At 39.1% G+C, this 13,735-nt stretch overlaps 1 protein-coding gene across 1 annotated transcript in view; it reads left to right on the top strand.

Moving 5' to 3' along the window:
* The window catches only part of LOC140236053 (calcium-independent protein kinase C-like), a 134,243-nt gene that overhangs the window by 85,816 nt on the left and 34,692 nt on the right, over window positions 1-13,735 (top strand). The window contains exons 4-5 of the mRNA XM_072316030.1: window positions 9,802-9,833; window positions 11,753-11,835. Of these exons, the coding sequence (XP_072172131.1) occupies window positions 9,802-9,833; window positions 11,753-11,835 (115 nt within the window). The remainder of the gene's footprint in view (window positions 1-9,801; window positions 9,834-11,752; window positions 11,836-13,735) is intronic.

The following is a 13,735-nucleotide window of genomic DNA, read 5'->3' as shown; positions in this document are numbered from 1 at the left end:
ATACCATGGTATATTTATAATATATGTATAGATGTCTAGCAAATTATGTAGAGAGCAAGTGATATACTAGTATATAAACACTACCATGTACCATAATTTGCAGAGGTGACATTTATTGACCTATCAAGTCATGGTGTCCGTAATGTATTCTTTGAAAAGCTATGGAAAGAGATTCAGCCTTAAAGCATGGACCTGCTGCACACATGGATTATGAATGGAGGTCCTTTGATCCCATCATCACCACTGCCACCTGATTATGTGCATCTCATTGAGAACATGCAGTTGTTTTGGACAGTGACAATTATGTAATCATGCAATGCCAATGATAAAAAGGAGCTGTTTCCATCACTTCGGTTTTATTTGAAGAAGACAGCAGGATCCGTGAGATAATGACATCAACACCTTTGCACATTTAGATATTATGAAGTTGCATCTGTTATCGCAGTCAATAAACTGTTCACAGACTACGTCTCGTCTTGTGAAAGCATGGGAAACTTTCAACGTCCTTAACAATCTGGGTCCAATTTTGATTCACCATCTTCCATTTATTTGCTATATTAATAGCCAACTCAAACTCGATGTGGGTATCATACTTTCTGCCGTTTGGTGCCGCGGGTGAGCGCAGATTTTGGAGAATTAAAGGCCAAAAGTGGAGGCACCAGTGAAATGATAGAGAGAGACGAGACGTAGTCTGTGAACAGTTTATTGACAGGGCCCAACTTCATCTGAATCAGTGGCCGTAATCCATAGTGACTGACCAAAAGCTGCTTATCAAATTACCAGCTGCCATGTAATTAAGCACGATGGTCTTCCAGTTCTGTTGTGCTCAGGTATTTTCTTCTTTTTTCGCTCTCTCTCTCTGTCTATCCCACTCGATCAAAGCTTGAGATTTTGATAACCGAAAAGGAGAGAGAAATTACCTCCCAAGCTATTTCTCAACCGGGGCTATTGTGCCGCGCAAACAATAGGGCCGCAACATTGGGAAGCTGTTCATTATGATTTTCGGCCCCGAGCTGCAGCCGGAGCGGCGTTGCGGTGGTGGCAGTGATTTCGCAAACCTCAACGTTCCATTACGCTGATTAATACTCATTGATCGGCGAGGGTCATTGCTATGGACAGGCAGTAGATGGATCGTCGTGATCTGCGGCGGAGGCACACGCATTGCCAGCTCCATCACGGGGGAACTGCGGACATTCCGATGTCATGCAAGATCCGAGTTGTGGCTTTGGCAGTGCCTGATGAGATGTCATCAGGAGTTACTGTAGCAATGAGAACATCACATGCAGTCAAGTGCTATTTCACATTAAGTTGGCTATTGTGAAACAGAATGATAAACGTTTCATTTTTCCTTGAATTAAAATGAAGGGTAAAGGAATTTATCATTTAAATAGTGTTGTTGGAAAAAAAAACATTCATATGCAAATGATATGTAAATTAAGATTAGGTAATGATGTCATAGCTTCTCAAGTCTGCCATTGGTCTGCGCATTAGTCTTCACTGATGGCTTTGAAGAGTTTTTCAAACAGAGATACGTGTATATTACCGATGCCATTTAATGAGCAATACTTTCCCCCACATTTTTATTAACACTGCAGAAATTCCAGAGATAACCACTGACTTCAAAATAGCTTCTTGGCAAAGCTTGTGCAAAGAATTTAATGCTAGAATGGAAATCATATCTCTAAGAATCCACAGTATTGAAAGCATTTATAATGCAAATGAAAATGTGTCAGTGAATTTGTGTGACTGATTTGACAGATTGAGTCTGCATCATAAATGTGGTGCATATTGTCTTTTAAAGTGTTTGTGCATCTGTGCGAGTTAGGATCCACAAAGGCTAGAGCTTAGTTCCGATGAATACCATCTATTTGTGACAAGTGATTCCGAGCAGGATAATACACTTTGGACAAACTTTGTAGCTCATAAAATCTTTGAATCCCTCGCCCCCACTTCCCACGTGTATCCTATATCACCACATATGCGGAACGAACTTCTTTGATAATTTAGCATGACATACGCCAGACATGAACAATTCCCACCTGAGATGTATCGGTCCAGCTCGAGGCCTGGTCGTTAAAGCAGTCTCGCGTGTATTTATCACCGTTGAATGTTCTGTGTACTTTTTTTTTTTTGGCAAGGTTTTTTTTGGAGAATGTTGTCCATCGGCTGCGATCTCCAGAGGAGAAGTGGCATTGATCTACTTAAGATGTAAACACATTAGCGGTGACCCTGCACGGGGAACGTGGAACGTGACGTTGAGGTACGGGGGAGGCGGTTGGGAGGGTGAAGGGCGAGCCATCATCAAGAAGACGCGGGGGAGGAAATAAATGCCGAATGCTACAGGGAATACCTGGCTCAAAATTTGTAGAAGAAATATCACGAGACATTTTGGCCAGCATTTATAGATGCTTTCCGAAAGAGGTGGATAGATAAATCAAAAGAGTTGTTGTTGTTGGTTTTTTGTTTTTTTTTTTGACGATGATTGTTGGGAGAAATATTTACATATGTATGCACTGACTTGGTGACTTCTTCTGTGCATTGTTACAGGGAAATATACAGTGTTATAGCAAGGTGATCTAGTACAGGTACGACAATATAACTTCGTTGGATCGAATTTCAGGTGCCATATGTTTTTTTTCTCTGTTTGTTCATTGAGGGAACAACTTGGGTATAGCAAACTCTGATGGGGGACTTTCAATGCTGTAAATGACCTGTGCAGCTGAGTTCTGCAAGAAAGATGAGGGATAATCTCAGGAAATCAGCCATTCTTGCAAGCAAATTAGCCAATGTCTGGTCTTAAAAGGCATGTGACTGTCTTTCATTATTCTGTAATATATATCCCTAAATACAACACATTTAAACCTCATGTCCGCATATATACACAAGCACACAGGCATACTCCTATTTTAAGAAGTACATGTACACGCACATACACACAGTTTCTCTGTTTTAAGAAATTATGGAGAACTTTTCATACAGCTGTAACAATACTATAGCTGCTGCAGTATACCCAAGCAGTCTGAATTATACTAGTATGGCGTCCCTACAAATTTCCCTTCTGAATTTTCATTTTGAATGTGTATATAACATGTATACAAGATGTTGTATCTCTGTTGACAATCCATAATGACATGAAATATTCAAACACCTCCTAGCTCAATTTTGCATATCAGTATATATCGATTGAACTCTAAAACAGTAGAATTACTGACGTAATCCAAAACAATGTTTCTACATAATTTTATTTCAACATTGATGCTATTTTGCCCCCCCCCTCCCCCCCCCAAAAAAAAAATGTTGCAGTTCAAGTTTTTTTGCTCTCCTGATAATTCAAGATTATTGAGATACAAGGTCTAGTCATGGATGGGACAATATATCGCATGCTGAACAGCTTTTATGATTATGCAGTCTCATAAGTTTGCTTAACTGACATGAACAAGTTATGTTGCCTATTAAAGGTAGGGAATCCCATCTGCATGCCTTAAATGAAGAGTTGTATAAATACAGTGGTATGTTGAAGAGAGTGTCATTTTAGAAACTCCCATAAAGTATTGAAAGTGGAAGGTAACACTTAGTACATTTTTATTGACCGTTAGATTTTGAATTGAATTTTTTCGGGGCTCGCCGTAAATTCCAGTACATTACTAGGCTACCTTTGCAGACCCATGCACTGCATGTGTGTCCATCATGTATATTTTGTGAAGAAAGTTCATCAAAATTTACAAACATTTTTATATACATTCTTGCCACACACTCTATATGTTATTACATCAGCTCTTATACTTTTAGATTTGTGTTTATAGATAAAAAATACAGAAGACTGCAACAAAAAGGCTTAAGTGTGGCTGACACACAGAACTACTGAGTAGTTGAGTTTTGTGCATTATTCAAATTGTAGATAACTGTGGACTTCCAAATTTCTCAGCAGTGGCCTAAACAAGTCCCCTGAGGTTCATATTTAATGTTTTGGGAGGTCTGTAAAAGGTATCCCCTACCTTTAAAGTATGTAACACTTTTAAAGAAGAAAATTAGGACCTCATCAACTGCTTTGATTTTAGTGAGCAGACTTCTAACTTACTCCCCTAATTAGGCACTTGGGGAAAAATTATCTCTGAGACTCCCTGTTTCTCTACTGCTCCTGTCCATACTGAGCAGTTTTAATACAACAAGAAAAAGAGAATGCATGTCTGTTGCCAGATGAGTGGGAAGTCTGCAGAGGGATTTTGCACAGAATATTAATAGACCATGACTGCATGTTTGGGGGTGGGGGGGGGGGAGGGGGTTATGCAAATTATCAGTGAAACTTATGTATATATTATAAAGATCATGAAGCCCCAGAATTTTGTTCGTAGATACGCTCAAGACGCGTGACTGGTGAGAAAAGAAGGTTAGGAGACGGTACATAACTAGTGACATGTGATTTAGGAAACGTGGTTATCATGATTGCGAGACCTACTTCTTATGTGTGCAATGTTAACATTTGCGGAGAAGGTAAGGTTCCTGTGCACATTGTTTGGGGGGAGGTGGGGGGATAACTGGAATATAGAGGATTTGGAAAATTGTGCTGTAGAAATGCTCTTTGCACACTCCCTCATGATTTCCACCGTAATAGATCAAACCACCAATGGGTTAGGTCAGATGCAGAGAATACCATAATTTTCCTCTTATTTTGAAAGGCAGTGATGTATTTTGATTGCCGTAGGATTTCTTGATAAGTTGACCAATTCAAAAGTAGATCTGTCAAACTATTTGCTTATTCAGTGGTTATTCTTTGTTTGTATGTTCATGATTTCAAAGTCATGTTGAGACATTCCAATCTACAACCCCCCCCCCCCTTAGATTTTCTGCAAATGAGCCTGTGGTCAGAATAGCAATGAGGGTCAATTCATGTGCATGCACTCAATAAGTCCCTCTTAAATATGAAAAAGAATAAAAGGAGACCAAAAAGAAAAAAGAAGAAACAACCACCTAACAAACCATAAGGTAGTTGATAGCAGAATGTCATGAGTAAACCTGTGATTAAATCATACCGACGATGACGCAGCGCTTCTCCGTCCTTCTTGGCAGTGTTGCAAATGCCCTGCATTCATGAGAGTTCCACACTCCCTGCATCCTATGGATGGAGCCTTGGGAGCCGTGAAAAGACAGTGCAGCTATAGATCTCCTTCCGGGTCACCGATGTCGTGTCTAGGGCATAGACCCGGAACCTGCCTCCAAAGACCGTGCCCCAAGAGACCACGTCACTTTTGAAATAAGGAAAGACCCAAACTGGGATATTAGAGACTCAATAGGCCCGTTCACACACAAGGGAAAAAGTGCGATTTAAAAATCGATTTTCTTATCGCGATCAAAATTTCGAAATTTTTTCCAGTGTGGACAGAAAAATCTCACTAATTACCGCGATCCTTATCGTGATCCAACTCGCACTATTAGTGCGATTTTTCAGAATAATCGCGATTATTTTGCCAAGCGTCGTGTGTGTGAGCGCAATCGAGATTCGGAAATCGGTATTTTTAATCCCATCGTTCGTAGCGCGTGCGAAACTCTATTGGGACTGCGGGGTCAACAGTCTTTGGTCATGCAAGATTCGCGCATGCGCAGTTTGGCCACTGATCGTTCTTTCCTTGCTGCGAAGTGCGATTTTTCTCTGTGTATGAACGGTCGAAAAAAAATTGAAATTTGGATCGCGATTGAAATTTCGATTTTCGTTGTTTGTGAACGGGCCTATTGAAAGACAAGATGGTGCTCTTAGTTTGCAGAATCTGTATCACAGAACGATGTGGCCATCATAATAGCCATGTGCAGAGCGATAATAGTAGTCTTCTCTTGAATTGTAACTATTGTAACTATTCATCTGCATGCTAAAAATGTGTGCATTTCACTGGTGATGAGGATGTTTTAATGGTAAAATTGATGTAGGACTTACAAGTTGTAGTGAGATTAGTTTCATTAACTTTGATTATCTTTATTTCTATCTTTATACTCGATTTGATTTGCTCATTGATTGATGCTGGTTTTGTTCATCTGACGAAATAGGAGCGTACGGATATCTGACTAAAATGGGGATCTCTTCTTCATTTTGCTGTTCACTTGATACACTTTTCATTAAATCAAAGCATACATCTTGTGTGTTTCCAGCATTCATCACTCATGCATAACATATACGCCATCTGCTGGAGAGGAGATTGGAGAAAGAGAGAAAAAAAGAAATTAAAAAGCAGTAAGTGGGTCACCTTCTAATCGTAGGAAAATTTTTTCTCAAATTCATCCCAAGTCTATAAAATCTTCGGTTTCTCACACAGCAGTTATCGCTGCCTCAAGGTGGACCCGTAATTGTTTGTAAACATCTTGGGCTAAATTTAAGCTCGGCACCTGGCCATAGTTGGGGCATATGACAAGGGAGCCTTGTATTTGTTACAAATTATTCTTCCCCCCACAACGCTGGAAACCTGCCATCTCTCCCTCCCCCTTTGCCAGCCTGCTGCTCAGTAACTAAACTAAATTCAGTCTCCGGTTTGATGGCAGCCGGCACCCTTCGTGTGGGAGTAGCCGGCTATAATTAGGCTCTTCTCGTGTAAGTGAACTCGCACCCGGTGGCAGTTTGTATTGAATTCGTACCCCCCCCCCCCCAACCCAGGAGAGGTAGAGAAAGAGATAATATATGAGAGAAAGAGAGAGAGAGATGGTGAATGAGTGATAAGGAGAAGGAGAGATAGTAAATGAGGGAGAGAGAGAGAGAGAGATAAATATATAAGGCCCAGATTCTGTCATGCTCCAGTCATTGACTAGTCTGTGCACAAGATTGGATTAGACTAGACACCTCTGCATCATTTTGGAATAGAGACACATTAACTGCCAACGAATCATATACAGCAAGAGAGATAGAGAGAGGGGGTGGCTAGCCACTAGACCAAGACTCTCTTTTGCCCAAGCCAGTGACGATATGCCCCGTACTCAGATGGGTTAGATCAGGCATTTTTTTTTTTTTAGAATCGTTTTTGAAGAGAGAAACTGGATGTCAGAGATACTCATCCATAGATCGTGTTAGCTTGTAGACAGATGAAAATTTTCTTCAGAACTGAAGTTTATTTCTGTTTCATGAATAGCATATATGTGATTTTAACCTCATATTCAAAAAGAAATACAACCTCGCATATTCAATTATCTAAGAGAAACTGAATTTTTGCTTCTACTTTTCTTTTTTTTATTTGGATTTTCCTTTTGTTTTTCAAGTTCTGTTTCTTTATCTTTTCTGTCATGTTTCTTTTGTTATATATATCTTTGTTTCCTTCTCTATCAAATTTGCACACACACACACACACGTACTATATATATATATATATATATATATGGGCCGTGACGCAAGAAAAGGGCCCTTAGCGCTGACTGTACGCAAACGCCAGAAAACGGCACGGAAGTTTGACAAAGCAATACGTGCAAAAAAAAAAAAAATCAGCTGCCTAATTGCGTGCACATGCTTAGATGCATCAAAAAGCGGCAGGATTAATAGACAAAACTTTTTTTTAACGTCATAATTGGGGCATTTAGGAGTGGAATTTTAGAAAAGAATTTGCATATCTAAATACGTCAGAGTTCATTCTACAATGTGGTGGTGAAAACTCATTTTTGGTATTATATGCCCTAAGGGCCCTTTTCTCGCATTACAGCCCATATATATCTATACGTAGATTGTGTATATAATTCTATTTCACATAGTGAATATACAGTATCTTGTAAGTGAAATGTTATCTTGAAAATGCAAGCTGTTGAGAACCTTTGAAATGCACTTAGTTATGTACATCAGTATTCAAGACCTAACAGGGATCGAATACACACCCTGCACTGTTTTTAAGAAGAAAGAAGGGGAAAAAAGAGAGAGAAAAGGGGAAAAAAAAAGAAGAAGAAAGAAATCAACGTATGCCTGATGACGCTGAGCTCACCAGCCATATTTTTGGAGAAGGAGACTGTTATCCAGGCACCTATGCCACCACAGAGATGCTGACAAGGCTTATTGATGTGCTCTGAATGCCATTTAACAATTTCAGGGGGGGGGGGGGGTGCAGAGGATTGAGGTATAAAAAAACAACAACACAGAAATCCCAGCTCGCCTTTTTCTTCCTTAGCCCATACCTACGTCATGAGTCTCTGTACGCTTTTGTGGCAGGCTATTGTGATACTTTAACAGTTTGTTTTGACGTCCAGTGCAATTGTGCTTCAGGTGAGGTGACCAATATGCATATCAGCTCTCAATCAGTGAATTATTGAATTCCCCCCCCCCCCCCATTTTATCCTCTATCTGGTAATTTAATTTAATTTGGAAAGGAAAGGGAGCTATTAAACCATGAATGTGGTGTTGCTGTATCCCTTAAAGGTGAAACATATTTCCATGTATGGCTGTAGGAACTGTTGATTTTTCCCCTAAAATGGACACACATGCTCATAAAAGAAATGTGTGAAGTAATGCCGTGATAGCACAATTTTGGTTGGGTAATGAAGAAAATGCAAAATATTAGCCAATAAAAGGTAAGCCAACAGTATGGCAATCTCAGAGCATACCCAATTGTGGTCGCTACATAATATTTTGTAATTGATGACAAATCGGGGCCAAAGTAGTACCCATCTTTTTCGTGAGAGTGAAACTCATGCAGCTTGTTTTTTTTTTTTTTTAATAGAAACACTACTGCTAGGACTTGATTGATTGTCACATAACATTCTCCCTTAACCACTATGCACAGGGAAGGCACTTCAGGTATGAAAGTCATGTACATATGATGGAAATTATTTTACACTTTTTATCTCAGACTACTCCAAAACAACTCATTATCCTGGCAATCGAGTCAGCCAGACAAGTTTCTTGGTAGACCCTTTCAGTAAATTGTGAGCAAATTCCAAATGATAGAAGATGAATTTTGAGCCCTTCTTTACCTTTAAGTCTGCCGAATCTGATGATTGACGCCAAGATGTTTCGTAGGAATGCGAGAATATTGTGATATTCAAGTATTCAATTTCCTTGTTTTTTGTTGTTGTAGAGAAAAGAAAGATAAATAATTACAGTTTTGATAACTTTTTCATGCTAATGTAGAAATTTCCTGATGAGATGGGATGAAATTGAATGATCAGCAAATACAATGTAGATACCCAAGGTGTAAAAGTTTGATGGAAACACACTTCCCCCTCACCTGTAAATGTACAGAATCTACCCTATTCAAATGCAGTTTCCAACTTGATGGTCTTTGATCACACAGGAACTAAATGATTTCCATAAAGCTCACAACAGAATGAAATACGGCAAATCAAAAAAAAAAAAAAAAGAAGTGGCTACACTGTAATCAGAAAAATGGTTCTTTCTTGCTTCAGCACACTTCTTCATGTTTATGTGAAGCTGATTCTCACATAGTGGGTGTACTGGTGATGATGCATCATGAATGGTTCAATGTCATCCATGACATTGAAAAACAGAAAAGATTGAGTCCAGCCAGTTTTGGGAATCTCAGAACTCCATGCCTCTGGAATCTGAAAAAATCCCCCCCCCCCCCCCAAAAAAAAAAAAAAAAAAAAAAGAGAAAAGAAATGAAGAATAAAAATAACAAGTTGAAATATCTTTACCCAATTGAATATATTTATTGGTTTCCACACATTAGGTAAGAATTGGCAAATTTCAGGTGGTGGATGTTTTCCCTGTTTTGTGCTGTATGTTTTATTTGATGCACTTGTTATGTACTTTATGCACTTATGTATGTATGAGATAGAAGTTGATATTTGTAATGCGTTCATATTATATTATTTTGTTCTTTATTACAGGGGTCTCTATAGGCAAGGATATCAATGTCAAGGTAAGCCTAATGAATTTTTAACATGATTGTATGGCGAGTGATTTATTGATTAAATTTAACACCTTTAAAATAGTTTTCAAAAATTTGTGAGAAATATTTAGAGTGATGGGGGTAACAGTAGACTTGATTTTGGACCAATTGCTACATGTTAAGAGTTCAGAGAATATATCCGTATGTCCATTTCAGCTTGACGCTTTGTAGTTTATTGCTGATCATTTTCAATAGTATTGTAGTTTGATGATGCTCTGTGCAAGTGGCACATTTTCCCAGTGTCGAGATCAGTAATTCTACCTCAAATGGGCCAGAGGATTTGTTGCTCAGGTCTAAGAGTAGCATGGGACTGTCTTTTGTGTATAATTTAATGTGCATTTTTTTTTAAAGAATAAAACTGGATGTGTTTGCAGGAAGATTTGTATTTATATCGAAATCAACCCTTTCCATGCCAGTGAGTCAAATGTACATAAATTTTACACACATGCCTCTGGATGGGAAATAGATGTGGCACACGGAGGGTTAAGGACCACCAGAAATAAAATGTGTATATTGATATTCTTGCTGCCTTTACTTGCACTGACATTTCTTGAGCGTAGTGTTAAGTTGACCCCATAGGTGTACCCTAACTTTATGAACTCTTTATAGAATTATTTTTATCATGACTTGTGTGGTAATAGTAATAATAATAGTAATAATAATAAGGTCTTATTATTTTTCCAGCATAGCCTCTTCAGTGTTGCCACTGCTCTACTAGAGGACCTTGCCATTATTATTACACTAACATGGTAGATATAACATGAGAAGCTCAATAGGTGTATAGCGATGTAACTGAACTTACCAAAGCTGAGGGATCCTTCAGTGAAAGCAAAGTCGGGAAGACATAATTTGATCACCAGAAAGTTTTATTTTTTGTCCATATTGTTTTTGTTTATAAGGGTAATGATTAATTGACATTCAATAATTGAGAGCCTCTTTCTAGGTGGTTTGGCACTGATCCCCCCACCCCCCCCCATTTTCACTTTCTATTTTGAGTTTCACCACTTCTGTACAGAAGTATAGGGAAATACTGATGGTAGCACATTTTAGGAAGGGATGCTGCCCAGATGTCTGAGCTGTTTTTATAACATATCTTGCATGTAACTCTCCCTCCTCCCCCCCCCCCTCCAATTAGAAAAGTGGAGGAGAGAGAAAGGAAGTAGTTTTTGAAGAGTACAAACAGGCTGACGTGTAGTGACGTCAGATTTCCATCCTTGATTTGGGGAGAAATCATAGTTTGGTTTTGGTTATCTCTTCGTCCCATCCAGAGATGTCAGAGAATCAGATTTCTCCTTTGTGTGCACAGAACCCGTTTTTTTCTATTTCTCTCTGTCAGTTATACCAAAAGAAGGAAGATGGTGCTCTCATATTTCTTAAAATCATATCTGTCGTGGAATGATGCTGGATGTGCTATACAGTAATGAGTATACCCATCACCCACTTTAGCCTACTTCGAATCCAGATTCTATTCCTATAAAACCACCCGATGGCTTGTATAAGATATAACCATCTGTCATTTGTCGAGCGATCACCATTAAAATGGGAGACTAAAAGGAAATGTAATGCATTACCCAGAAATATATATATTTTGATAGATAGAGAAATAGATACATAGATATACAACATTCACCATGATACCAACATAGAGGGAGTGCAACCTTTTTTTCTTCCTTTCCTAGAGAAAATTCATATTATTAGGTTTGTTCTAGTGGCTTCCATGATGGCTATGGCAAACTGACATTATCCTAGTGCATCAAAGTTCTAACCCTAGCAGAGCTCACACCGGGACTGCATATTTTTCATGGAGTGTACTTGTCTGCCTTGTTTTTCTTTCTCTGTACCCATTGGTTTATTTCTGTTTGCATTTTTTTTTTTTTGGTCTCCTCCAGTTTGTACAGTTGTCGTCCACAAACGATGCCACGAACAGATTATTACCCGCTGTCCAGGCCACAAGGATGAAGGGTGCAACGATGTAAGAACATGTTCCCTCTCTTGAAATGTTCTGTAAGAAAAGAAAGAAACTTCTTTCTCCTCCAGAGCTCTTCTTATTCTTTTCATTTCCCTCTTTCTTCTCCTCATCCTTTTCCCTCTTCTTTTTTTCATCTTTCCTCTTCTTCTTTCCTCCCGTTTCATTCTTATTTTCCTGATCTGTATTCAATTTCCTTCTCCTTTTCTCCCTCTTTTCCCTGCTTCTTCTTGCTCTTCTGTTTCTTGAACTTGTCCTTGTCCTTTTTCTTTTATTTCTTTTTCTTCTCTTGTTGTGTGTGTATATGCATGACATTTTGGAGCTCAGAGTGTAACAGATTTGTTGTCAAAACACTAATTTATGACTCAATTATTTGACAAATCAGAAAATGAAACTGTGTTGTCTAAGTAGAGAAATGGGAACTATATCTTGCTCATGCAAGGACAGCCAGCATTATTAACAATGCATTTCAGAAAGTCAGTAAAGACACTCACAACCCCTTCTTCCTTCTCGCTGAGCTTTGGAGGATAGTATCCTGGCGTGGAACAATTGCTATTACCATACCAGTGCAGGTGTCTTCCAGGGGCAATGTGGAAACAGCAGTGCCGTTTGAATATTCATGAGCATGGGTCAAGGAAATGTTGGAAAAACAAGAAGTGTAATCACCATATCTTAATGCTGCACTCTTCTTCCCATTAAGTTCCCTGACCCCACCCTAACCTTTCACCTCCCCCCCCCCTTTCCACGAGAGGGGGTGGGGGGGGGGGAGGAATTGAGAAGATATCTGCTCAAGTGAGGATGTACCCAGAGCTGAGGAATTTGGCCAGTGAAAATGTGCAGTGAGCCTCCTGAGCATTGCAAAGCTACCTTAAAGTGTGCCTAGTGCCCAATCCATCTAGCCTGTACCAAAGCGTGGTCGCACATGCTAGCTCTTATCACTTATATGAATATACAAATAACATTTCTATGTATTACAACAGTAAGGCACTTCTAATACTAATAGATTAATTAGAGCTAAACTCCCATTGAGGCAGGGAAAAAAAAAACAGATGGTAGTTGTTTTATATCTTACCCTGAAGTGTTGTTCCACCATTGAAGTGTTATCTCTATGCCTTTGACCATTCCTTACTCTTGTGACAGCAGACACATCAAGCACAGCCCGAAGTAATGAAAGCATGATATCTAATCCCTCATTGAGTATTACATTGCTTAGCGATGACTGGCTCTCCATACACTTCGAAAAGTAAAGCTACGGAAATATTTCTTTCACTTTCTCGAGTCGTATAGTTTGACTGTAATCACCAGAGTGTCTGAGATGGGGAGAATTGGTTCAGGGCCCTTTATGTGACAATGATATTCCTGGGACGTGTAGTGATTTCTCCTTAAAAAAAAAAAAAAATCTCAGTCCTCGTTCGTCTGCTCGCCCATCCGCTGCGAGAGTTACTCCTTTGTCTGGGCACTGTTTGTATAGGCTGCATGTTCTGATAGATTGGAGTGCTTGTCCGAGTGTTTGCCCAGAGATAAACATCGCAAAATGAACATCTCCGCAGGACCCTAATGAGGTTGTGATGGACCCCACGCATTTAAGGAATAACTATGCACGCAGAGCCTGGACGGGGAGAGCAAAATTGTTTCTTGCTCTGCAAGGATATGTAATTGTTGCAGCAGCAAAAAACAAAAACAAAAGAAAAACAAAGAGGGGAGGAATATTTGGTAAATTAATTTGAGATATGATTTGAGAAAGATAAGATGAAACTAGTTATATTCTTAAAATCTGCAGAAAAAAAATCTGAAAAAAATACACAGGGAAATGTCTATCTTGAATGGAAAGATTAACTTTAATCCTCTTATAAATTATATGTTGCCAGTTTCATGATAGGACCACTGTTTAGTGATGTAGAAGCTT

This window comes from Diadema setosum, chromosome 1 (assembly GCF_964275005.1).
Source record: "Diadema setosum chromosome 1, eeDiaSeto1, whole genome shotgun sequence".
Taxonomy (NCBI): domain Eukaryota; kingdom Metazoa; phylum Echinodermata; class Echinoidea; order Diadematoida; family Diadematidae; genus Diadema; species Diadema setosum.
Note: the sequence above shows the minus strand (reverse complement) of the source record. Positions and strands in the feature narration are given on the sequence as shown.